General features: G+C 36.7%; 1 protein-coding gene across 1 annotated transcript; it reads left to right on the top strand.

The window, feature by feature from the left end:
* The first annotated feature begins 2,681 nt into the window (after window positions 1-2,681).
* On the top strand, window positions 2,682-3,573 carry LOC116201479. The gene has a single exon (XM_031532729.1). It carries the CDS (start codon window positions 2,870-2,872, stop codon window positions 3,323-3,325), a length of 456 nt encoding a protein of 151 aa, XP_031388589.1. The 5' UTR covers window positions 2,682-2,869; the 3' UTR covers window positions 3,326-3,573.
* The last annotated feature ends 21,608 nt before the right edge of the window (window positions 3,574-25,181 follow it).

The following is a 25,181-nucleotide window of genomic DNA, read 5'->3' as shown; positions in this document are numbered from 1 at the left end:
GAACAAATGACATGTAGTGTGCCGTATCACTCATTAAAACTTTACCCGTTTGATTTTAGGGTCGATTTTTAAAATTTTAACTCTAACTTTAATTCTATTCACTACACAACAAAAGTCAACAATACAATTCTTACTTTATCCTTTTTCTTCAATTTTTTTAATCATTTAATTCAATTTTTAATACTAAATTTTCTCAACAATTCATTATTTTTTCATATTTTTTCTCATAATTTAACAACACAATCATTACAAATTAATTAAAATCAAAATTTAACTCTACTTAATTTCTTTAATTATAGTTATAAAAGTCAAAAAGTCACAAATATAGGTTAAAATTGAAAAAGAAAAGAAATTCATCGTTTGCAGTTAGATAGATGGTCCTCATTATCATTGGAAGAATAAAACAAAATTTATTCTAACCAATCTACGGGATCCACCATTACTGTGAGAGAACATAAATAAATATCCTCACTTTTTAATACACACCTTTCGGTCTCACGAGGAAAACAAAGAAACTTTAACAAAAATATTATAAGAGATAAAGTGTAACTATATATATATATATATATATATATATATATATATGCACTAGTAGAGTAAAAAAAACTGAAATAAAACTGAATTCCTTAACCTTAATCATGAATTAAAATTTATGTTATCATATGTCCCGACCTAATAACGGTCAGTAGTTTTTCGATATAACCAACAAATCTAACTCATGCATATGCCCGACCCTTTTATTTATTTATTTTAATTTTTGGGTGAACCTTATATCTAGTTTTACTAAATTCTAACTCTATCTAGCATTACTTCCACGCTAGGAGAATCTTTAAAATCTACATCAATTCAGTATATTTTTCATTAACTTTTTTTTTGGTCGATTTCTCCAGTTTCGTCTGTATGAAATACAGTCTCATAAAATGATAAAATCCATGTTAAATAGTAATAATTATCTAAATATATATCTTCTCATGCAGTTCTACTGGCTTCTCTCCTTTTGTGAAATGAGTATTCTGAGTGTATTGTGACAACATGTCCTAAAACATGAGATTAAAATAACAATGACGTACCAACGTGGATTAATTCAAGCGGTTCGGCGCTTGTTCTGTTTAAGTAAGATCCCATGGTCGAGTCCTTGTGAATATAGAAAATCAATGCTGTGAGAGCTTTACCCCTTAGTGGGCCGACCCGCTCGACTTGATTAATCAGGCTCCAATTAGGCTTCTGAATACCAGGGTTAACACCAAAAATAACAATGACATGAGTGGCAATGGAATGTCCATTGAACTTCCCTCACGATCAATTGCCTCAAAAGTAATTCAATTAATTTTTTTAATTCTATACTACATTTTCGCAGCTAATGACTTCATAAAAAATTTGAAGAACTTCATTTTAAAATGGATATATGCATCAAGAAGATGATACAAACTTGCACCTCTCGCCAGCCAAAAAAGGAAAAGAACTTGCGGATCCATCTGCAAGGTTTCTTAAAGCACAGTAAGCTACTTCCCGAAAAAAAAATATAATAAACACAGTAAGCCTTTTTTTATTTTTCCTTTCTTCTTATTATTATTATTTTTTCCTTTTGTGTGGATAATAACCCTTTCTTCTTATTATGGTGTACAAAACGCAAATATATACTACTTTTTTTTTTGGGGGTGGGGGGGAATATAATACTTTTAGTGGAGTGTTCTAACGCACATAATTAATTATACTCGCCAACCACAAAAAGGGCCCTGATACTATTGCGAGTGCATGGGAGAAGGTTACGAGAAAGAATCCTGTTGTTAGATGCCAGAGATTCCTCCAGTCTCAGACTGTCAGCCTTTGGTTCCCTTCCGAGACATAGTTTTATTGCTTGGCTTGCCATTAGAGACAAGCTAGTCACTTTGAACAGAGTGGCTAAATGGTAAAGCGCTGTGCTGAATCCCACTTGTGTATTGTGAGAAAGAGAAGACGAAACTAGAGATCATCTCTTCTTTGAACGTCAGTCTTCTTGTAAAATCTGGACCAGTATTCTGTGCGCAATGGTTTAGGAGTGAGCAGAAGCAGTAGAACGAGAGACAAGGAGTAAGGGACTGCAGGCGGTGATTGCTAGATTAGCATGGCAGGCCCATATCTACTTCATTTGGAAGTCCAGAAATGATAAAGTTTTTGCAGAAATAGAGCCATCAGCTGAAAAGTTCAAGGCCTGTATTCGGATGGCAGTGAAGCGCAGGCAGATGGGATGTAGTAATTTGGGGAAGAAAGAAAACAAGCAGAAGCACATGGAAGGATGCTAGAGGCCTGGGGTATGCCCCAGTAATTTGAAATTTTTTGGTTCTGTCTTCTGTTTTATTCTCCAAATTGTATTTGTTTTGATTGAATTCTCTAATCTGTGTTGAGCTCAGATTAGTACTATGTTGTTTATCGCTGTTTGTTTGGTGTGTGCTTTGGTATCCATAAGTCTAAGGGGTCCTAACTAATCCGCCCACTAACGGTAAGACTCTCCCAGTCAAAGATTTTCTTCATGCACAAGACTCAAACATGATACCTTATTCAAGAGAAATAAGCACCGAACTACATGAACTAACCATTGTTAGTTTGTTTATCACTATGCTACTTTTGCATCGAAAAAGAAAAATAAAATTTGCCAACCAACCTACGCCAAAATTCAACGCTGTCCATAGCAATATTTTATATGAAAAATCAATGGTCAAGATCCTCATGATCTTCCACTTCTCTCATTGTGTATAAATAGGGAGGATAGCCTAGAACTGGGAACTCATCTTGTGATCTATAATAACTTCCATATAACACATCTTTTCTCTTCCTCAAGGAAACAGAACAAAACATCTTCTCTTCCTCTTTCATCACCTCTCTCTTGCTTATGGCTTCACTTCTAGTCCTTCTCAGCTATGCTATGGCTCTCGCATTATTTGCTCCCCACGCACTGTTTCTAGTTTCCGAGGGAAGGCCAATACGGTCAATGCAAGAGTCTGGCTCGATTCCAAGTGTTAATCAGTCTGTTGTTATAGTTGCGAAGCAAAAGGTGATCCCGCCCTCCATGGCAATCAATCAGCGAATTGTATTCGCACAGTCTGATGTGACCAACATGGATGATTTCCGTCCGACATCCCCCGAGAATAGCCCAGGAGCTGGCCATTTGCTTGAGGATTTCATGAAGAAAGCTGGCGCACAGGAGCAGACCAGGCACATGACTGTTAAGGACATCCATCCTCTTACCGGGTCATCAGTACTAGGTGACTTCCGATCTACGGAACCTGGACACAGTCCCGGTGTTGGACACACTGCTGGGAATGTGAACTCAGACCCCAAACACTAGGCGGATATGTTATTTAATGTACAGCAAATAAGCAAGCGCCTTTCACGTTAAGGCCCTATGCGCAAGCAATTGATTCTCTCAAGTATTTTCTATTATCACCACTGTCCTCTCTCTAAGGAAGAACGAAGAGAGAGCAGGTTACGTATATATGTTGCAAGAATTTGGAGTGTATATGTAGGATGAAGCCATGTAATACTATTGATATATTGTGAGCGAAAAAGAAAAAAAAATGTCGTTTGTTTAATATTCCCTGTGCACTTATACAATAACTTTGAGAAAATATTTTCTCTTCGATATATGTGTTGAGAGTCAAAAACAAATTTCCCATGCCAGACAACGAAAAGAAAGTAACTGGTTTATACATGAAGTTTGGATTCCACTATCTAACAATTTGAACTTTTAACTTGAAATCTTGAAAATAGACTTAAACCCGTATAAGTTAATAGGATATTTAGGAATATGGTAGCTAATTAACGTTCAGTTATGATGAAGTTTCAATGCACTTAATGGTTTTTTGATCTTCTATATTACCACAAGAATAGCGCATCTAACCCCAGAAACTAAAACTAATGTTGCACTAGTCCAAGGGTTTATCTTTAGCGTAGATATACATGTCTGCAATAACAAATGATATATAACAAATTTGTTGAATCGTTTAGACGACCTTAAAGATTTTTTAGAAGTGTATATGTGAAGTGTTTTTGAACCGCAAAACCTAATACTCCTCCTCCTCCTCCTTTTTTTTTCCCCCCCTTTTTGAATAGGCATTTAACCACGACACCTGCAATTGCACAATTAGTAAAAGCCCTTAGCTAGTACAATCGGACGATCCTATGGATATTCGGTCAAGAGGACCTTCCTTCTTCTTCTTCTTCTTTTTTTTTTGGGTGAATAGAAGACCGGCCTTCATAACAGGACTTAAAATCCCTTGTACAGCAGCTAAGTCACAGTTATGTGAATAATATTGTTATCCATTATCAGTTTAATCAATTAGTCTCCATCGTCCCTTATTATTATTATTTTTTTCTTTTGATAAGTAAATCATCCTTTATTTTGACTTCTACTGTGCTCATAATTTATGAAAGTTCATTGAGCTTATTTATGGATGTAATTATTGATATCTCAAACTCTTCTGCATGCGAGTTCTTCTAATGGTTGTTATATGCCGAACATTCTTATCACATCGGCCTTGATAGCCGTTAGACATGCGATGGCCTATTTTTTAGTGAACAAGTGTGATGGTCTATCTAAGTGACCACTAAAACTCCCATACATGTAAGACACTTACATATGGTCCATTGATTTCATTTGTGGATGTGAATATATATACCATCAAGACATATTCTTGAAAGTACATAACTTTGGCGGAAAAATAAATTAATAACACCGAAAGAAAGTTGCGAACAAAATATATGTGATGTTGACAGCTCTGGAAATCTTCAAAGACACACACGAGAAGGTGGGATTTCAAATACGGAGGAAAGTTATAAAAAGGGGTGCAGTGCTGTTGTGCACACTTTCACTGGTAATCAAGAGACTTTAGATTCGATATTTATAGCAAGATTACCCGTACTATTTTATTAGTTATTATAATTCTTATTTCATTATACTAAGATTCTATAAGCGTCTCTTATAACTGAAAAAGTATATATGAAAGTTTTCATATGGAGCAATTATTAGGGACGACAAGCTCGCCTAATACACACCTTTACTGCTCGAAAATTGTTGATCTTCTGTATGAGATTTGCACATATTTTGGACTTCAACAGTAGAGAAATAAATTAGCAGCATTATTGTGCACTTTTCGTATCCTCGAAAAGAATGAAATACGGGAATCTAGCAGTTGGAATTGTTCCACGGGGCAACTTGCATATATCACATGGAACCCAATGCATAGCCATCAATTTATTAATATATATGATCTATATATGAGTATTATACGTACATACATAGAATGTTTAAAAATTCTAAGGGGTGAAAGGCAGGGATCGTGTGGTCCGTCTCTTAGGTGTCTTCATGTTCTTGTTTTCACTCAGGTAGATTGTCGAAAATTAGGAAATTCTGCAATCGTTTAAATTGATTTATATAAATTACTATTAGTATCGAGGAAAGTACTCCGAAGAGAATTCGAGGAACAATCCCGAGAACTTCGGGAAGGAAAGGGAGTCTCATTCTGAATAGTTAGTTGTCAGTTAAATTAATCTCGGACTGTTACTTTAAGTTGATCTGGTGCTGTTATATATATGAGGTTAGTAATTATCATTCTAAGCAGCCGGAGAAGTTCATAAGAACTGGGTCGCACATTCAATTCTCTAATTACAAGAGAAGCCCATGAGATTATAAGTGAATGGGTAGGTAATAGAAAATAAATTATATAGAAAGAATGGATGATGATAATATTGAATTTAAAATCTCTTGATTTTAATCCGAGAGCGTGAGTGCCATTGTACTCACCCTAGCACATATTATACACTCCGATTAGAAAATACTGTTACTATAAACTTTCCTCGAGCAACTAATTGAGTACATAGTTTGTCAATCTAATTAACTATGTAGGAATATCATCGTTATTTCTTTTCTTTTGTTTTTGTTTTTTTTTTTTGGGTGTGGAAGGTGGGGAGGGGGTTGAATATCCCTGACATCCTGTATGTGGCCCTTCTAGTGCGTAAATTCAGCATAAGTCATTAGAGTTGGCTAAGCATAAGTCATTAGAGTTGGCTAAACATTGATCCCAGGAGCTAAATTGTGATGGTTTGGAATGTTCTTAGCTGGCATTTCTTTTCATGTTTAAACTTTTTTCCATATCAAGAAAGACTAGACGAGGTTAGCAAAACAATATGATCCCAAGCCATGCGCGGTTTCCGTACTTTATCAAGAGTATATATTTCTAATTGGTTAGTGGGAATGCAGGTACAAGAAATTGATAATATATATTAAGGGAAATAGTAATTAAGAAATACCAATATAAATAGAAAAAAGCTCGAAGATGGTCCTACGCCGGCTTTCTGGTGAAACTTTTAACTTGAGATATTCGATAAAGAATTGTTTGTTCTCTTGATTTGTCGGTTTAACTCTTCTATTTTCTAAATTTCTAATGAATTTTAGTGTCTTCGAATGTAAAGTTTCAAGTCTTAACAATATGAAACTATTCTCGTGAGTACGATCTTATAAAACATTGTGTGCCCTTAGAAAATCAAGGCATTTAAGATGAAAAGAAGCCCTAGATATCCAAAAAGATGAAGATATGATCACAAAGAAGAATCTTAAGCAATAAACCGGCCATAATATTATTTGTATAGTGCAGCCACCAACCTCATTACCTAGAAACATTATAATTAAGCCAGGAAATTTTTTTAGAGAAAAAAAAAAGAAAAAAAATAACACGCCTATAAATCAGGCATATCACAGTACCCATAAAGTATTAATTGAGTGATAATAATTCAATCCCGTAAGGAGAATAGTGCAAGTTCGAGTCCCAAGAAATATATTTCTTACGAGGAAAATAGTCTCTAATGTTCGATCTCCTGGCATTAGGAAAGTAATATCTTTCACCCTTTCTCACATCGAAAAATAAACATATCACAAGGGAATCATTAAAGTTCTGGGCGATGTTGAGAAATGGGTCCTCTCAATTTTGTCTAAAAAAATATTGACTTTTCTATAAAAATAAACTGCCCCCACAAAGGCTAGCTTCCACAAGTTGAGGGGAAGGCTACCCTTTGAAATTCTTTACTTCAAGAGAGTTTGCCCTTAACTGCAATATGGAATCTCAGTCTCTTTAAATTGGTGGCTCGTCTGACCATATTATATATGATAGAGATTATTATATATATACACACACCTATGTGGAGACCTTTTGGAGACAATTTGGAAGCTACGAAAAGACATAAAAGGACCGGTAAATGTTGAAGATCAAATCAATTATAGTTCAGAGAATTTATGTTACTCTTGCTATATTTTTAGATTTACTGTGAGATTGTAAATATCACATCTATTAGGAGCGTAGGCAATACAAGATATTATTAATTTATTCAATCAAGCTGGATACAGTCGTTTGGACGATCAATACTGCACTATGCATACCAGGGTTGTTGAGGTAGGCCTCTCATGGCTAAAAAGTTAGGTCTACGCAAAACCTGAGATTATTGAAAAGAATAGAGAGGACATGCGTTGTATGGATAGTTGGTCGAGATTCAATAAACTCTGATAGGCTAGCAAAACCGTCCAAATGAGCAGTCCACGTTTAATTTTAGGTCAGTGGGATCTCATGGGGCTAAGCTAGTGGGATGGTGCATGGCATGGAACTATACAGTGGGCAATTTGCAGTCTTTCATGTACTTAGGAAGTTAATTATAAGCCAAAATAATTAATTAATTTTTCAGCCAAAAAAAATTAATTATTAAATAATTTGGAGAAGGGCTATAAACAGTTATATATATAGGCACTAGTCAAGCTGTTTATTACTGGCATGTGCCTGAAAAGACTTGCAACACCTCATGTGATTGTGGCACAACTTTTATCTTCCCAAGGACAGGGAACTATGCTAGCTGGTGGCTGCCACTGGATTATATAAATATGCTGTTAGAATGTACTCTGAGGGAATATCATCGTCCAAAAAGAATTTATAAATAGAGAATTCAAACCGTGAGAGTTTCATTCTTTTAGTGAGGCGATCCAACTTGAATTGGATTAGTCAGGATCAGTCGGATTTCTGAATACCGAGATATACGTCCAAAAAAAGAATTTATCTACACTGTAAGAGTATTATCTCTTTAGTGGGTCGATTCGGCTAAAATTAAATTAATTGGGTTCCATTGGACTTTTGAATATCAAAATATACGCCCAAAAAAAGAATTTAATATCCTTATGGTTTCTAATTGCCACCGTAATAATGCAATACTTCATATTTAAAGGTCTTCTATTCAAGGTGTAGCACTTTTTTTCGGTATGCATGCTGATATCCGGAAATTCAATAGTCCCGACTAATCCACTTCGAGTAGAGCTGGCAACATTGGGCGGGACGGAGATATTGGATCTGCCCGGCCAGGCTCGATAATTATGGCCGACCCTTCAAAATTAACGAGTGGGCCAGCACGGCCCGTTAGCTCGAAATCACGATCAATACATTCAAGTGTGGATAAATATTTAATAATACAAAGGCCTAAACATAGTTCAACCACCACGAAAGAACACAGTCAACCTCAAGAAGTGCAAGTCCAAAACATGTGTTGGGTTTTGTTATCAATTGTGGCCTTGTAGGGTTCAATTTGTACAAATATATATGGGTTAATTGCACTGGTGGTCCAAAAAGTTTCATAAATGTTACAGGTTGATTCAAAAAATTTTTTTGATAACTTGTTAGTACATTAAGTTTCAAAACCGTTTCGACATAGTGCATTTTGTCATTTTTATTTGACGTCGTTTCTATTCCAATCTTTTTAAAATTGTAAAATGACCCAAAGTTTTGAAATTTTTCAAAATGTACCCCAATTTTCTCTCTCTTCCTTCTCGAATTTCTCTCTCTTCTGCAAGTTCTCTCTCTCTCTCTCCCTCTCACCTGATCTTCCTCTTCCTCCTCCTCGGTCGCACCGCCGTCGACTCCAACTTCGATTGAGGGAGATGAGGCAACGGAAGAAGCTGGGCACGGTGATGTAGAGGTTGCCCCTCCCTATTCTCTTCCTTCCTTCCACCCTTCCTTTGTGGATGGATTGCTCTCAATAGAGAGAGAAAGTGTAGAGAGAGAGAGAATGCAAAGGGAGAAAGAAGAATAGGAGTCGGAGTTGGCGGTGGTACGACTAAGGGGGAGGAAAAGGAAGAGGAAGATCAAGAGTTCATCCAATGGCACTGAGATCAGAGTCAGAGTCGGAGTCGGTGGTGGTGTGACTGAGGAGGAGGAATAGGAAGATCAGGTGAGAGGGAGAGAGAGAGAACTTGCAGAAGAGAGAGAAAGTCGAGAAGGAAGAGAGAGAGAATGTGGGGTACATTTTGAAATATTTTAAAACTTTGGGTTGTTTTGCAATTTTAAAAGTTTGGAATAAAAACAATATCAAACACAGATGACGTAATGCACTACATCGAAACGGTTTTGAAACTTAATGTACCAACAAGTTACTAAAAAAACTTTTTGGACCAACCAGTAACATTTATGAAACATTTTAAACCATCAGTACAATTAACCAAATATATATATATATATATATATAACAAGTTGGCTTTTGGGCCGGCTCGACCCAACATGATCGAGCTCGGTCTAGCATCATTTTGGGTCAAGATTTACTAGCCCGGTCCCGGCTCAATAGGACCAAGCATTGCCAATTTTTGTCGCCTTAAGTTCGAGTTAGGTCGGCCCACTAAGAGAGTAAAGCTCTCTCGCTCTCAGTATGAATTTTCTCCTTTTACAAGACTCGAACCCTCATTAACTACTAAGAGAATTTAGATTTTATTCACGTGTGAGACTACTTGTGTCATTTATTAGCTATTACGATTAAAATTTACATTTCATTGTATGTATTAAGCACATGAATCTTATTTCGTGACTGAGGAAAAATATTATTTTAATGTCAAATATTTTGCACTTTTATATTATAAAGAAAGTCTATGGGTCTAAGTATAATGAAATAAAGATCATGATTGTTAGTAAAAGAATGCACGTAATTTCACACGAGAATCAAGCCTAAAACCTCTTAGTTATCGTACTAATGCGTGTGCCATTGCGTTATATTTTTTCACTTTTGATGGGAATTTCTCCTTACTAGTGGACCCTCTCGTAATTTGCAAAACTCATTGTCTCCTTGTAATTAATTAATTCGGTCCTACTACAGCACCTCCTTAGATACTATAAATATGAGCGCAGACCTCTCATCTATTTCATATGTAAAGACCTGATTCTTCTATTCCTAAGCTTATATAGTTTCTTCTTGGTTAACAGCATTTCATATATGGCTAGGAACAGGTTCATGGTTGTTTGTTCTTTGCTTCTAATTATATTCCTTTGCCATGAATTAATTACTTGCCGTGTCGAAGCAAGAAATTTGCAGTCCAAGGAAGAGAAGACAACCAGCCCTACGAATTCACTGACAGTGAGAGATATTCATCAATCACCGTCCTATGTTATGCGACAGGAAGGTGTGGGTAAGGCGGAGCAGCTCGATGATTTTAGACCCACAATGCCTGGTCATAGTCCCGGAGTTGGCCATGCTGTCAAAAATTAAATGTAAACCTTTGACTAGGTTTATTATTATTATTGTTGTTGTTGCTGCTGCTGTTGCTGTTGTTTGAAGCGCGAATCAAGGAGGATTATGGAGGGGTGGGTTATGAATGGTTATTATATAAAATTTTGTACGATAACCATTCATAATTCATCCCTTCATAGCTCTCCATAACCCGCATTTAAACAAGTTTCTAGTTCTGTTTTTCATTTCCAACGCATTGAATCCTTATGTCATGGAATTTGTTGTGTATTTGATCTGTGTATATATATTATCTATGAATATTGTCTTTATGTCTCTCATGTTGAACTCCCTCTCTCAATAAAAAAGACTGCCAATTCCAGCAATTACCGTGCAGATTTATTTTGGGATTTTGATTTGGAACTCTCTCAATAGCTCCGCCAAATTGTGTTGATGGGCAGCATTTTACGTGACATATGAAGTATAAGTATCTTACAATGCATGGGCCGGCACAAATTCAGCCATTTAACGATCATGGCTGGAAAATCAGCCCAAACATGACCTAAAGAGCTGGTAGTCCACCACTACACGGATGATATACTCATGGAAACAATCAGTATAACAAGTGGTCAATTTTAATATATTGTGGAAGGAAGGACAGAAAGAAAATTATACCTTTTTTTTGTTGGCCAAAGAGAAAAAAAAAACTTTATAGAATGAATGACTAAAAATTTAGCTGTATATAACGACTTAAAAATTACAATGCACCAACTTAGCTATTTTCAGTAACAGTAAAGACTCATGGGTCTAGTACATCGACTTAGCTATTTTATCAGCTAAGAGTTCAGAGAAATAAGCAAAGGAAAAATCTATCAAGTATATTTAATTGATACAATTCGAGTATGAAATGAAATCCTAATTCCTAAAATCTAAATTACCATATATATTTGTAATATAATATAATCCTTCCTAATAAAAAAAATATTATCTTCGACCCTCCCCTCAAGATGAGTACGCAGAATTTACAAAATGCTCATCTTGAGCACCTGGTTTTCATGGAGTAATTTTGATCCGAAAATAATGTTGCCAATATATATATGAGAATGGTAATCCCACCTGGAAAAAATAAAGAAATAATTATAGGTTTATATGAGGATTGGTATCGCCACTTATCAGTTTCAGCTTTTAAGTATTATAAGTCTAATGGAAATTCGATATGGAATCAGAATTCAGGTTACGCGTATGGTGTGTATGTACACAAACACCACGCCAAGCCCAGTATGTCCGAGAGCAACCAAAAGAGCACATCGTGTTAGTCTCCCCTTACCCGGGTACGGAAGATGAGTCCGGCTCGAGGTCAGTTGTTGAGGACGAGTGTTTAAGGGCACGTGAATAACCATGAATTTATATAAGAATTGGGTACCATCACTTATCAGCTTGAATTTTTAAATGGAAATGGATTAAAATCCCTATAAGCCCAATGAAAATTCAACAATATCCAATTCTCCTATTTAAACTACCGCCGCCAATTCTATCCCGTCGGCATAAAATCTATCTTCTTTCTTCCACCAGCATAGTCGCTTCAACCCCGTTCATATCCCACCAATAGAGCCTGACAAGCCATTTTATATTCGGGTGCGAAAGCAGTCACGGATCCATTCTATATCCCGCCAACTTTAGTAGTAACAAACCATTTTATACATGCAAGAGAAGTGGCAACGTAAACAATTTTATATCCCGTTCGGTTTTTATATTTCTCTGGGAAAGTGGCTAATAGTCCGTTTATATTCCATCAAGAAAGCAATCAACTATCCATCTTATATCCTACCAAAAATGTTGTCGATTGCATACAATGCTACAGGAGTTAGAAATGCACTGAAAGCACCTTACTTCTCCAGCTAAGTCGACTATCAAGCAATGATAGTAATAATAAACTACGGATATCTTGTGATCTCATAAAAAATATACATTTTTTTTTCTTTCAAGTGGAGAATTGTATACTAGAGGATGCATAATTCTAATTTCGCGGAGCATGTGTGGTGGGGCTTCTCCAAATTAATTACTAACTTTGTAAATAGTTTGCCCTGGATGACTCTAGTTTATGCTAGGATAACATTAATACGGCATTTCTTTAAATTGAACCGGTTGAAGTGAGCTAACGCTTACCTCAATCTCCATGCCATGGGCATACAATTGATCCGAATGGCAGTGAAGCACAGGCTGATGGGATGAAGCAATTTGGAGGAGAAAGTAAAGAAGCAGAAGCACATGGAAGGATGCTAGAGGCCTGCCTGGTGTATGCCCCAGTAATTTGTATATTTTTTGGTTCTGTCTTCTGGTTTATTCTCCAAATTGTATTTGTTTTGATTGAATTCTCTAAGTTCTGTTGAGCTCAGATTTGTACTCTGTTGTTTATCGCTGTTTTTTCGGTATGTGCCTTGGTATTAAAAAATCTAAGGTGTCATAACTAATTCAGTTCGAGTCGAATCGGCTCACTAAGGATAAAACTCTCCCAATCAAAAAATTTCTCCATGCAAAAGACTAGAACCGGAGACATCGTCTAAGAGGAATAAGAGCCTAACTACATGAACCAATTCTTTCTAGATTGTTTATCGCTACGCTACTTCTGCAGCTAAAAAGAAAAGTAAAATTCGCCAACCAACCTAAGCCAAAATTCAATGGTGTCCATAGCAATATTTTATATGAAAAATCAATGGTCAAGATCCTCATGATCTTCCACTTCTCTCATTGTGTATAAATGGCTTCCAGGACATATACCCATTGTCGTCAGCATCTAACGATAACTGGAACTGCCCATGCATTTCATTTTCACTCGAATATGGTATTGTATATAGAAGATTGTCACACTGATGTTGCAATGCAAACAAATCGGCCCAAGGCTGCAATGCGAGTTGCGTGCGTGTCCCCTTGAAGTGATTCTCGATCACACATAGTACTCTGCCGAACCCTTGCAATTCATATAACGGTTTTCTAATAAAATGGTGTGTTTTTAACAAAAACTAAGTAATATCTGGAAATTATACGAGTTCATCGAGTATATCTTTTGATTTGCCTTATTGATTTAAGAATTATATAGTCATCCTCGAAGCAAGTACAAAACTTGCCAACGCTAATGTGGTGCATGCTTAACGTAAACGAGAGTCCAGGTCCAATACTCATTATGGGACTACTCAAGTTCCTTTATTAGATATTTAAGATTTCTATTTCAATGTATTAGGTCTATGAGCCTTTTTTGTAACCGAAAAAAAATCCTAATGTGGTCCTGATTATAATTTTTAATCACACAGTTCAACTAGAATCATTCGTCAACTTATTTAAAAAAAATGCTCGGAGAAGGAAGCTGTAACTAAGAGATATTAGATTCTATTCATGTCTGAGATTACTCGTACCCTTTATTAGCTATTATGATTAGAATTTACATTTTTTATTGTATGTATTAAGCACATGAGCCTCATTTTATGACTGAGGAAAAAAATTGTGTCTTTATTTGTTTAATGTTAAATATTTTGCACTTTTTTCTATTTTAAAGAAAGTTTATGGATCCAATATAATGAAATAAATATCCTAATGTGTTAATAAAAAGGTTTTGGTAATCTCACGCGAGAATCGAGCCTAAAATCTTTTAGTTATCGCACAAATGCGTGTGCGTTACATTTTCACACTTCTGATGGAAATCCCTCCTCACTTGTGGGCCCTCTCGCAATTTGTAAAATTCATTGCCTCCTTGTGATTAATTAATTCGGTCCCCTACAGCACCTCCTTAGATACTATAAATATGAGTGCAGACCTCTCATCAGTTTCATATGTAAAGACCTGAGTCTTCTATTCCTAAGCTTATATAGTTTCTTCTTCATTTATCAGCATTTCATCTATGGCTAGGAACAGGTTCATGGCTGTTTGTTCTTTGCTTCTAATTCTGTTCCTTTCCCATGATTTAATTACTGGCCGTGTCGAAGCAAGAAATTTGAAGTCCATTGATGAGAAGACAATCGGCGGTACGAATTCACTTGTCACAGGGAGCAATATTCATCAATCGGGGTCCCATGCTATGCCACAAGAAGGTGTGGGTAAGGTGGTGCCACCCACAACGCCTGGTCATAGTACCGGAGTTGGCCATGCAATCAAGAACTAAATATAAATCCTTGACTGGGTTTATTTTCTATTAGAGCCTCTTTTGGAGCGCGACGGATGTGTGAATTATATATGAATGTTTATCATACAAACTCCTTCATAACTCTCCATACCTCTTGATCTAAACAAGTGATAAAAGGTTTAGTTTCTTGTTCCGTTTTTCGTTTCCAACGCATTGAATCCTTATGGAATTTGTTGCGTATTTGATAAGTATATGTGTGTATATATATATATGTCATCGATGAGTACTGTCTTCTTTTTCTTCGGTAGACTACGGATATTGTCTTTATGTCCTCGAGAGGTTAGAGTTTTAATCGGTTCTGACGTTTCTACCGATTCAACCAACTCGAATGACATTTCTACCCGATTCCATGGAATTCTTCGATTCTGGTCCGATCTGACTTGCTGATGGCCATTAAAATGTAAAATCGGACGAGTCAGAATCGCGATTTTGATTACCTTGTTCACCATTGTCATTTTAGATGCTAGCGACAACTTATTAAGGTCACATATACATGTAGTATAGAATCAACAAACATCTCCTAATTTAATCACTAATACATATCTATACACATGTATGTGTAAGAGTACAGCGCTTTTCGGTATTCTTACTCGAATGCAAGGAAAATGTTAACCTATGCATGTGTAAATGGTACGTTCTAAATAACTACTTTGCGTGTTCCTATAACACGTGCCCGCACAGATAGGAGCATACTCGAGCCTCTTATAATAGATTAGTTTGAATCTAGACGTGACGTGACACATTCGTTCGAGGAATTAATGATGGATCACAATTTTTCTTTTTCTTTTTCTTTTTTTTGGAGGATAATATTTTTCTCCGGAGTACCTTCTAACAGCATAATCATGTATTTAAGTGGCTGCCACCAGCTAGGATAGTTCCCTGTCCTTGGGAATATAAAACCTGTGCCACAATCATATGAAATGTTCGAAGTCTTTCCATGCACGTGCCAGTAATAAACAACTTGACTCGTGCATGCATATAACTATTTATAGCCGTTCTCCAGATTAATTAATTAATTTTTGCTGAATAATTAATTGATTATTTTGGCTTTTAATTAACTTCCAAAGTACATCAAAGGCTGCGAATTCCCCACTACTATTCCATGCCATGCAGAATCCCACTAGCTAAGCCCTCATGAGATCCCACCAACCTGAAATTTAATGTGCACTGCTCATTTGGACGGTTTGGCTAGCCTATCAGAGTTTATTTGAATCTCGACGAGCTATTTATACAAGTAGACCTATGCCCTTTCTATTCTTTTCAATAATCTTAGGTATTGTATAGACCTAATTTTTCAGCCGTGAGAGACCTACCTCGACAAAGTACAGACCGTCCGAGCAGCTGTACCTTTTTTTTTTTTCCTTTTCTGTTGGATGAGTTCGACTATGTGCAGCTTGATTGAATAAATTAAGAATATCTTTGTGTCGGCGCTCCTAATAGGCATGATATTTACGTTGTCATAGTAAAACTAAAAGGATTGCAAAACTAACATATTCTAAACTATAATTTATGTATTTCTTATAGCTTCCAAATTGTCTCCAAAAGGTTTCCATGTGTGTGCGTGTATAATTATATATAATAATAGTAAGGGGTTATTACGCTTGATATCACATAGAATCATTTATTTCTCAAATTTGTTACATGGTTTAAAGACTCAGAAAGGCCCATGGTTATATCTATCATAGCATTAATTTTTTCGTCAATATTTAATAGTGTTGCTGATTTGACAATGTGGCCCTTTCTCCATGATAGATTTGAGAAAAAATTAAAATAATGAGATATATTTGAGAAAAAAGTAAATACATGGGATAAGTTTGGAGTATACTTACGTTTTATTAACGGACAAATTAACGGCGTGATAGATTCAAAACAAGATGTAAACCATATGCCTTTTTGGATAATTTTTTAAGTATTAGATAAATTTGAGAAACGGGTGATATCATTGGATATATGGGCTAGTAATAATAATAATAATAATATGCTCAGATGAGCCACCGATTTAAAGAGACAGAGATTCCATTTTGCATTTAAGTGCAACTCTTGAACTAAAGAATTGAGAGGGCAGCCTTCCCCTCAACTCGTGGAAGCCTTCGTGGGGGAGCAATTTTTATAGAAAATAAAGTTAATATTATTTCAGACAAAATTGAGAGGACCCATTATTTCTCATGAATCATGATCAACCGGCATTTTAATGATTCCCTTGTGATATGCCTATTTTATGTTCTTTTGTTCAAATAAAAATTATCAGACATATTAATGCATATAGGTAATGAGGTTGGTGGCTGCACTGTGAAATAATATCATGGCCGGTTTTATTGCTTAAGATCCTTCTTTGTGACCATATCTTGATCTCTTTTTGACTATCGAGGGCTTCTTTAGATCTAAAATGCTTTGATCTTCTAAGTGCACGCATTTCATTTTAAGATTGTACACTCATGAGAAGAATAATTTCATATATGTTAGGACTTGAAACTTTGCATTTGAAGATGCGCTATATTTCATCAAATTATGAGAAAATAGAAGAAAGTAAATCGACGAATCAAGAAACGCGCAAATCTTTATTTAATATCTCAAATAAAAAATTTCACACGAAATTGAGCTTGGGTAGGAACTTCATTTCACATTCTTCGAGTTTTTACTATTTATATCGGTGTATTTTTTGTAGCTGCCTTAATATATACTAGCCATCAGTTTCTCATACATGCGCTCCCACTAGCCAGTTAGAAATATATATATATATGTGTGTGTGTGTGTGTGTACACACACACTATGTATACTCTTGATAAAGTACGGAAACCACGTGTGGCTTGGGATCGTGTTGTTTTCTTAACCTCGACTAGTGTTGTCTTAATTTGGCAAAAAGTTAAACATGAAAAGAAATGCCAGCAACGAACCCTCCAAGCCATGAAAATATATAGCTCCTGGGATCAATGTTAAGCCAATTCTACATGACCTATGCACTGCTAAATCTACGCAGAAGAACGGCCAGATACAGGATGTAAGGACATTTTGAGTAAAAGCCATTAGATTACTATATTGTTAATAAAATTGACTACTTGTGTACTGAGTTAGTTGTTAGAGGAAAGTATTGTAAAAGTATATTCCAGATCCAAATGTTTAATTTGTACAAACCATAAAACAAAAGTGTTTTCAAGAATAACAGTTAAGATCGATACAACGGTATGCACTTTCTAGGCTTAAAATGAAGACACTTGAAGATTGATATTCTTATTTTCTATGTTCCTACATATCCCTGTACTAATAAGCTCATGTGTTTGTCTTGTAACGAAATAAAAAATGTGCAATTAATATATGATTAATGTCAGCTTCCCTAGTGGTCTTGCCTTGTAACTGCCTAGCATATATCTTTCCCAATTCCACTGCTGCTCCCTCAATGCACAGCTGTGCAGAGCGCCATTTCAGCATATATTGTCGGCTCGCTCACTTTTCTCAAAATATGTGCCGAAAAGCTCACAAGACAGAGAGAGGAGAAAAGTTAAATGCAATCCGCGTCCCGACCCCTCCACCGAGATCGTCGGCATCTCAATGGTCCTGATGTGGTTATTGTATAAAATGGGCCAAAATATGAACAGAATAGCTAATTTCTTTAGCTATGCTGTCATGCAGCCCTGCGTTACTCAATCTTTAGTCTTTCAATTATTTTGGTTTTAAATTTTTTTCTTTTACCATTTTTATCCTTAACTTTTCATTTTGTTTCATTTTAGTTCTACAAAAAAAATCGAAAGGGATGCCAAATTCGAAACTTGTGGTTCGAATTGAACGTCGAATTGTCGATATACGCAAGAAAACGGATTTAATGAGTCCAAGATTGGCACTTTTTGTGGAAAAATGCATCGGGTTCATATGAGGCTCGAAAGCCGGTTTTGCTCGTTTCAGGTGACCAGAGCGAAGTTAACCGCTTCTGACAGCATATCTTGTAACTGCATCCCACGTTAGTCATTTTGACATGAATTTTCAGATAACGTGAACAATTGACCCTTAAGCCAGTAATGCAAATGTGGAGCCGAAAACGTCATAGGAGGCCAAAACTGGATTTCTCAGATTGTTTTCTGAGTTGTTTGGGCGCTTTGGAGATCACTGTGATCTCTGTTTGTCGAGATTAGACCTCTAAGGACCTGAAAAGTTCATTTGAGACCTTTAAAGCACTGCTCGAAAGGCCTAGATGAGTTGTGCAATTCAGTCTGACGATTCCACATTGAGCCTTGGAATGACTAGCACTGTGTAGGGTAGGCATCCGGCGTCAAATTTCCACAAAAAGAACCTTCAGATATGGATTTCCACTGAAAATGACCTTTTATGCTCCTCGGAGGTTACTCGGGAAACTAAAAAGGGTTTTGTTGTCTGTTTTGTCCAATTACATCTGTCCGCTAGAGTTTTCAGGGCAATGTAGGGTCAACTTCGTTTGCTGTTATTCCGTCAGATTGATCTCCGGTTATGCATTTCTGAAAAAGGGTATGCTTGTTATGTCGCTCGAAAATCATTTGAAGTGTTTGTATGGCTTCTAGGAGACAATCTGAAGCGCTGCTCATGCTCTGTATGTTTGTAGGACATGGCTGCGTTTGACATTTAGAATTAACTTTTCTCTGAGAAACCGGCATTTTTTGAATTCCATTGAAAAGTTATCTGTATACAAAAAGTTGTTTTGTATGGAGCAGATGATCTGCAAAATGCGTTTCAAGACACTTTTAATATGTTTAGCACTGATGTGGATTTTTGTAGTCAAATATTGGCTATCTTCCGATGGTCGAGTGAACTATTGGAAATTACAACTATCCACGTGGTATTCTGAAAAATGCCGGTTTGGGGATTGTTAACACCACATTTTGGCGCACCAAGTCAAGCAATGCATTTCAGCAGTGATCCAGGTCATGACTTGAGTATTATCATAGAAAACGGCTCGACAGAGTAAGAAATCACTATTTATCCTCAAGTCGGCAGAATCAAGCGGATGACATGTCCATACGACAGAAGGACTCCATGGGTCACTAAAAGGCAACAAAGTGACTAGAAAGCTTAACCACATCAAAAACCGGCATTTTCAGTATATCACATGGACAATCCTATTTACCGATAGTTTGCTCAACTATCGGAAAATAGCTAATATTGGACTCCAAAAATCCACATCAGTGCTTAAACAGATGAAGAGTGTCTTCAAACGCATTTTGCAAATCATCTGCTCTATACAGAACAACTTTCTGTATACATACAACTTTTCGGTGGAAGTCCAAAAAATGCCGGTTTCTCATAGCAAAGTTAACTCCAAATGTCAGATGTGGCCATGCCCCACGAGCATACACAGCATGAACAGTGCTTCAGATTGTCTCTCTTGGAAGCCACACAGACACTTCAAATGATTTTCGAGTGACAAAACAGGCATACCCTTCTTCGGAAATGCATAACCGGAGATCGGTCTGACGGAATAACGGCAAACGAAGTTGACCCTGCATTGCCCTGAAAACTCCAGCGGATAGACGCAATTGGGCAAAACAGACAGCAAAACCCTTTTCAGTTTCCCAAGTAATCTCAGAGGAGCATAAAAGGTCATTTTCAGTGGAAATCCATATCCGGAGGTCCTTTTTTGGGAAACTTGACGCCGGATGCTTACCTTACATAGTGCTAGCTTTCCCAAGGCTCAATGTGGAATCGTCGGAATGAATCATATGACTCATTTAGATCTCCCGACCAGTTCTTTAAAGGTCTCATATGCACTTTTCAAATCCTTAGAGGGCTAATCTCGACAAACAGAGATCACAATAATCTCCGAAGCGTCCAAGTAACTCTGAAAGCAGTATGAGAAATCCAAATTCGGCCTCCTAGGACGCCTCCGGCTCCACATTTGCATTACCGGGTTAAGGGTCAACTATTCGGTCTGATTGACAATGCACGTCAAAATGACCAACGCGGAATGCAAACGTGAGATACATTCTCAGAAATGGTTAACTTTGCTCAAATCGTCTGAAATGAACAAAATCGACTTCCGAACCCAAAAACCACACGAGCTTTCCCTAAGGCAAAATGGACAATTTTAGGCTCATTTGAACCTTTTTCGCGAGCACATTGATAATTCGACGTTCGTTTTAGCAATGATTCTCGAACGTACGAGCAATCAAGATCCGAACTTTGTCACAAACCTTCCTCAAGGCCCGTGGGACCCACGGCTTGCCCTAGGGCAACCGCAAATTGCCCAAACCGCCTTTTCCTTGTTCTCTTGCACACTTGCACCAAAAATATCTAAGTCTTTCAATATTACACACAAACTTTCCATCCAAGCATTAATGCTTCTTGGATCTTCTCCATGAAGAATACTTGGATGACATTCATCCTTATCTTGCTTAGCAAATTCGGATCCCCATAAGCATGCCATTAATCAAGCTTTTCTTCACTTAATTGCACTTAAGCTTTGTCTATAAAGTGCATTATTTTCATTAAGCTAATCACAACTCATCACGCACCATCTCTCTAGCATTCCTCACTCTTCAAATCCTCTCAAACTCCATAGCAAACCGCAACAAGCTTTAGCCATTTCTAGCAAGCAAGAACCAAGCAAAACCCACAAGACTTAAGTCGGAATTATGGTATTTACCATCCCGGCTTAAATCCAAACTTCATATCCCATATGTTTTCGACCCCCCCTATCAATTTCCGAACTTATATTTTAAGTTTGAAGCCTCCAACCCATCGGAACAGACACCATAGAACCGAACCTAGAAAACGATCTTCTCGGATCAAAAATTGCAACCTGGTTTCAAGGCCTTCCGGGTCAGTTTGAGTTGTCAAAAACCATCAAACACCTCCTCCCACAACCCTAGGGTGTCAAGGAGTCGAGAAATCCAAGAAAAACCCGTCAGTTTTAGCCCAGCACGAAGAAACAACCCAACTACCCAATCATGTCGAAATTTCTGACTGTCTGTGCGGTTTTCTTGCAGATCGGGTCGATACGAGACCCTTTTTCGCCAAACAAACACCACCATCACCTCCGGAGGTGAGTTAGGAGTCGGGAGCTATTGACCTTGCATCAAAATTCCATCGGGATTCACCGTGGTGAAATCCAACCCAAAAACTGCCCAGTCGAGCCAATTTCCAGGACGCACTCTGTTTTCCATGATCTTTGCAAGACTATACGAGTCGACCCGATAACTCTGGGAGCAAATGACCACTACGGTCACTTAGAGGGGTCCCTTGGCTACCCAGGGCCGCTAACCTTACCTCAAAATTCAATCGAAAGCCTCCGTGGTGACGTCCGACCCGACTTGTGCCAGTCGGGTCTGTTTAGTGTTCCAACTGGGTCTATTTGTGCATTTCGGGTCTGTTCAACGAAAAACAGCCCAAACTCGACCCAACCAAGGTCCAACCCGACTTTTTACAGTCCCATCCCACATCTTGGGACCAGGTATGACCATTCCCGACTTAGAGGAGCTAGGACTTTTAAATTATTGTTGTGTTTATAGGGGTTATAAGTGGTTTTATGCATGTTTTCACTTTCAAGTTTTAATTTTTATGCAATTTCACTGTTATATCATGCATGTTTGTCATCGTATTACGTGCTACCATGTCGGGAAACGTTTAAATCAAAGTTGAAGAGACCGATTTAAACCCAAACGACCAAAGAGGCTCACAGGTTTCCTTTGAGGAAAGGTAACCGTGACCCCTTTGTTGGTTTTTCGAGTTATAACCAGTTTCCTTACCTCGATTTGAGTTGATTCCCAAATCTTTATGTTTTCCCGCATCCATGGAGTCGGTATTGTTTTATCGATTCCATAAATAACGTGTTTGTGCATGTTTGTATGTTTAAAGGCGTTTTCCAAATCATGGCGATACCGGCTTTTGTTAAATACGTGTTACTTACCGTGTTTAACGTTTGAGCATGCGAGAAATAGTCAAAATTGGGTTAAAGAGAACCCTTGAAACCCGAAACGGGTCAAGGAAACCCACAGCTACTCCCAAGAGGAAAGAGCCAGAGTTCTTTGACCTTATTCGGGTTTAGAACGGTCTCTTTACCTCGATGAAATTCATTTCTTGGATTTTGTGCAAATTGCAATTTCAATATTGTCACAAACCCCGCATGCTAACAACTTTAAAACATTATTTTTAAAGTAAAAATGCATGAATTCATGTATCGATGACTCTTTCGGGGCCATTTGGGTTCCGATAGTATTTTGGTCATTTTGACCAAATTATCCTCGACCTTCCTAGACCCTTCTTGGTCGCCGTGTCATGAATTGTTTTTATTAAATTAAGCTTTTCGAGTACTTAGACTTCATTCAGTGGATCAATTCATGATATGTCTGATTGTTTGTAACATGTACATTTACTGCATTCGACATTTAATTTTAAGCTGCAAATTCACAAACGGGTTAATCGGGATGCGCATATGATTAAACTCACTTGGCACTGATAAGTTTGCATGAATTGGTAATTAACTGATAACCCGTGTCGATGAGTTATCAAATGACGTTTATGCCCTTTTCAAAACTCGCATTTCCAAAATCCCGAAAAGCCATAAATATAGGTTAAAATTGAAAAAGAAAAGAAATTCATCGCTTGCGATTAGAGTTATCATTAAAAGAATAAAACAAAATTTATTCTAACCAATCTATGGGATCCACCATTACTGTGAGAGAACATAAATAAATATCCTCACTTTTTAATACACACCTTTCGGTCCCACGAGGAAAACAAAGAAACTTTAACAAAAATATTATAAGAGATAAAATGTAACTATATATATATATATATATGCACTAGTAGATTAAAAAAACTGAAATAAAACTGAATTCCTTAACCTTAATCATGAATTAAAATTTATGTTATCATATGTCCGACCTAATAATGGTCACTAGTTTTTCGATATAACCAACAAATCTAACTCATGCATATGCACGACCCTTTTATTTATTTATTTTAATTTTTGGGTGAACCTTATATCTAGTTTTACTAAATTCTAACTCTATCTAGCATTACTTCCACGCTAGGAGAATCTTTAAAATCTACATCAATTCAGTATATTTTTCATTAATTTGTTTTTTGGTCGATTTCTCCAGTTTCGTCCTGTATGAAATACAGTCTCATAAAATGATAAAATCCATGTTAAATTGTAATAATTATCTAAATATATATCTTCTCATGCAGTTCTACTGGCTTCTCTCCTTTTGTGAAATGAGTATTCTGAGTGTACTGTGATAAAACACGAAATTTAAATAACAATGACATACCAACGTGAATTGATTCAAGCGGTTTGGCGCTTTGTTCTGCTTAAGTAAGTTTTCGGATTCGAGTCCTTGTTAATGTAGAATATCCATGCTTAGAAAGTTTTACCCCTTAGTGGGCCGACCCGACTCGACTAGATTAATTAGGTTCCAATTAGGCTCTTAAATACCAGAGTTAACACCGAAACTAACAATGACATGAGTGGCAATGGAATGTCCATTGAACTTCCCTCATGATCAATTGCCTCATAAGTAATTCAATTAATTCTTTTAATGCTATACTATATTTTCGCAGTTAATGCTTTCATAAAAAATTTGAAGAACTTCATTTAAAAATTGATATATGCATCAAGAAGATGATATAAACTTGCACCTCTCGCCAGCCAAAAAAGGAAAAGAACTTGCGGATCCATCTGCAAGGTTTCTTAAAGCACAGTAAGCTACTTACCGAAAAAAAAACACAGTAAGCCTTTTTATTTTCCCTTTCTTCTTATTATTTTTTTTCCTTTTGTGTGAATGATAACCCTTTCTTCTTATTATGGTGCACTAAAAGCAAATATATAGAACTTTTTTTTTGGGTGAAAATATATTACTTTTAGTGGAGGGTTCTAACGCACATAATTAATTATATTCGCCAGCCACAAAAAGGGCACTGATACTATTGCGAGTGCATGGGAGAAGGTTACGAGAAAGAATCCTGTTGTTAGATGGCAGAGATTCCTCTAGCCTTTGGTTCGCTTCCGAGACATAGTTTTATTAATTTATTTGAGTAACTAAAAATAAGAGGTAAGGATTATTACATAGATTGATTTGACTAACTGAGGACGTCTTATAATGAGTTAAGAGTTATTAAATGAAACTCTTACATTTCGCCATTTGACTTTCTTAATATACTATTTCTAGCACTGCATGGACCTTTATCATTATAAACAAGCTCATGTTACTATATTGACAATATTAAGGCTAACTGCCCAGGCTTAATGGTGAGACTATAATCTCTCGTTAGTCCTTATAGTGGGACAGTTAAGCCACATTTCAGTACCATCAAGAGTCAACATCGGGCTTTTCAGTTCTTATTGTCGGCGCGAGCACTTTTCTCAAAAGGGTGCCAAAAAGCTTATGAGGCAAAGGGAAAAGGCAACTTATTCGGTGCATTGTATAATTTATAAGTTGTATTTTCTGCATTTATTTTTCTAAATTAATTGCTGTATTAAAATATTACCTTCTCGATCATAGATTTCATGCATTTTCATTATATTATATAGGTAGAGATGCTTGCAGAATGA

The sequence above is a fragment of the Punica granatum genome, chromosome 3 (assembly GCF_007655135.1).
Source record: "Punica granatum isolate Tunisia-2019 chromosome 3, ASM765513v2, whole genome shotgun sequence".
In the NCBI taxonomy this organism is placed as follows: domain Eukaryota; kingdom Viridiplantae; phylum Streptophyta; class Magnoliopsida; order Myrtales; family Lythraceae; genus Punica; species Punica granatum.
This window is presented reverse-complemented; position numbering and strand designations above follow the sequence as displayed.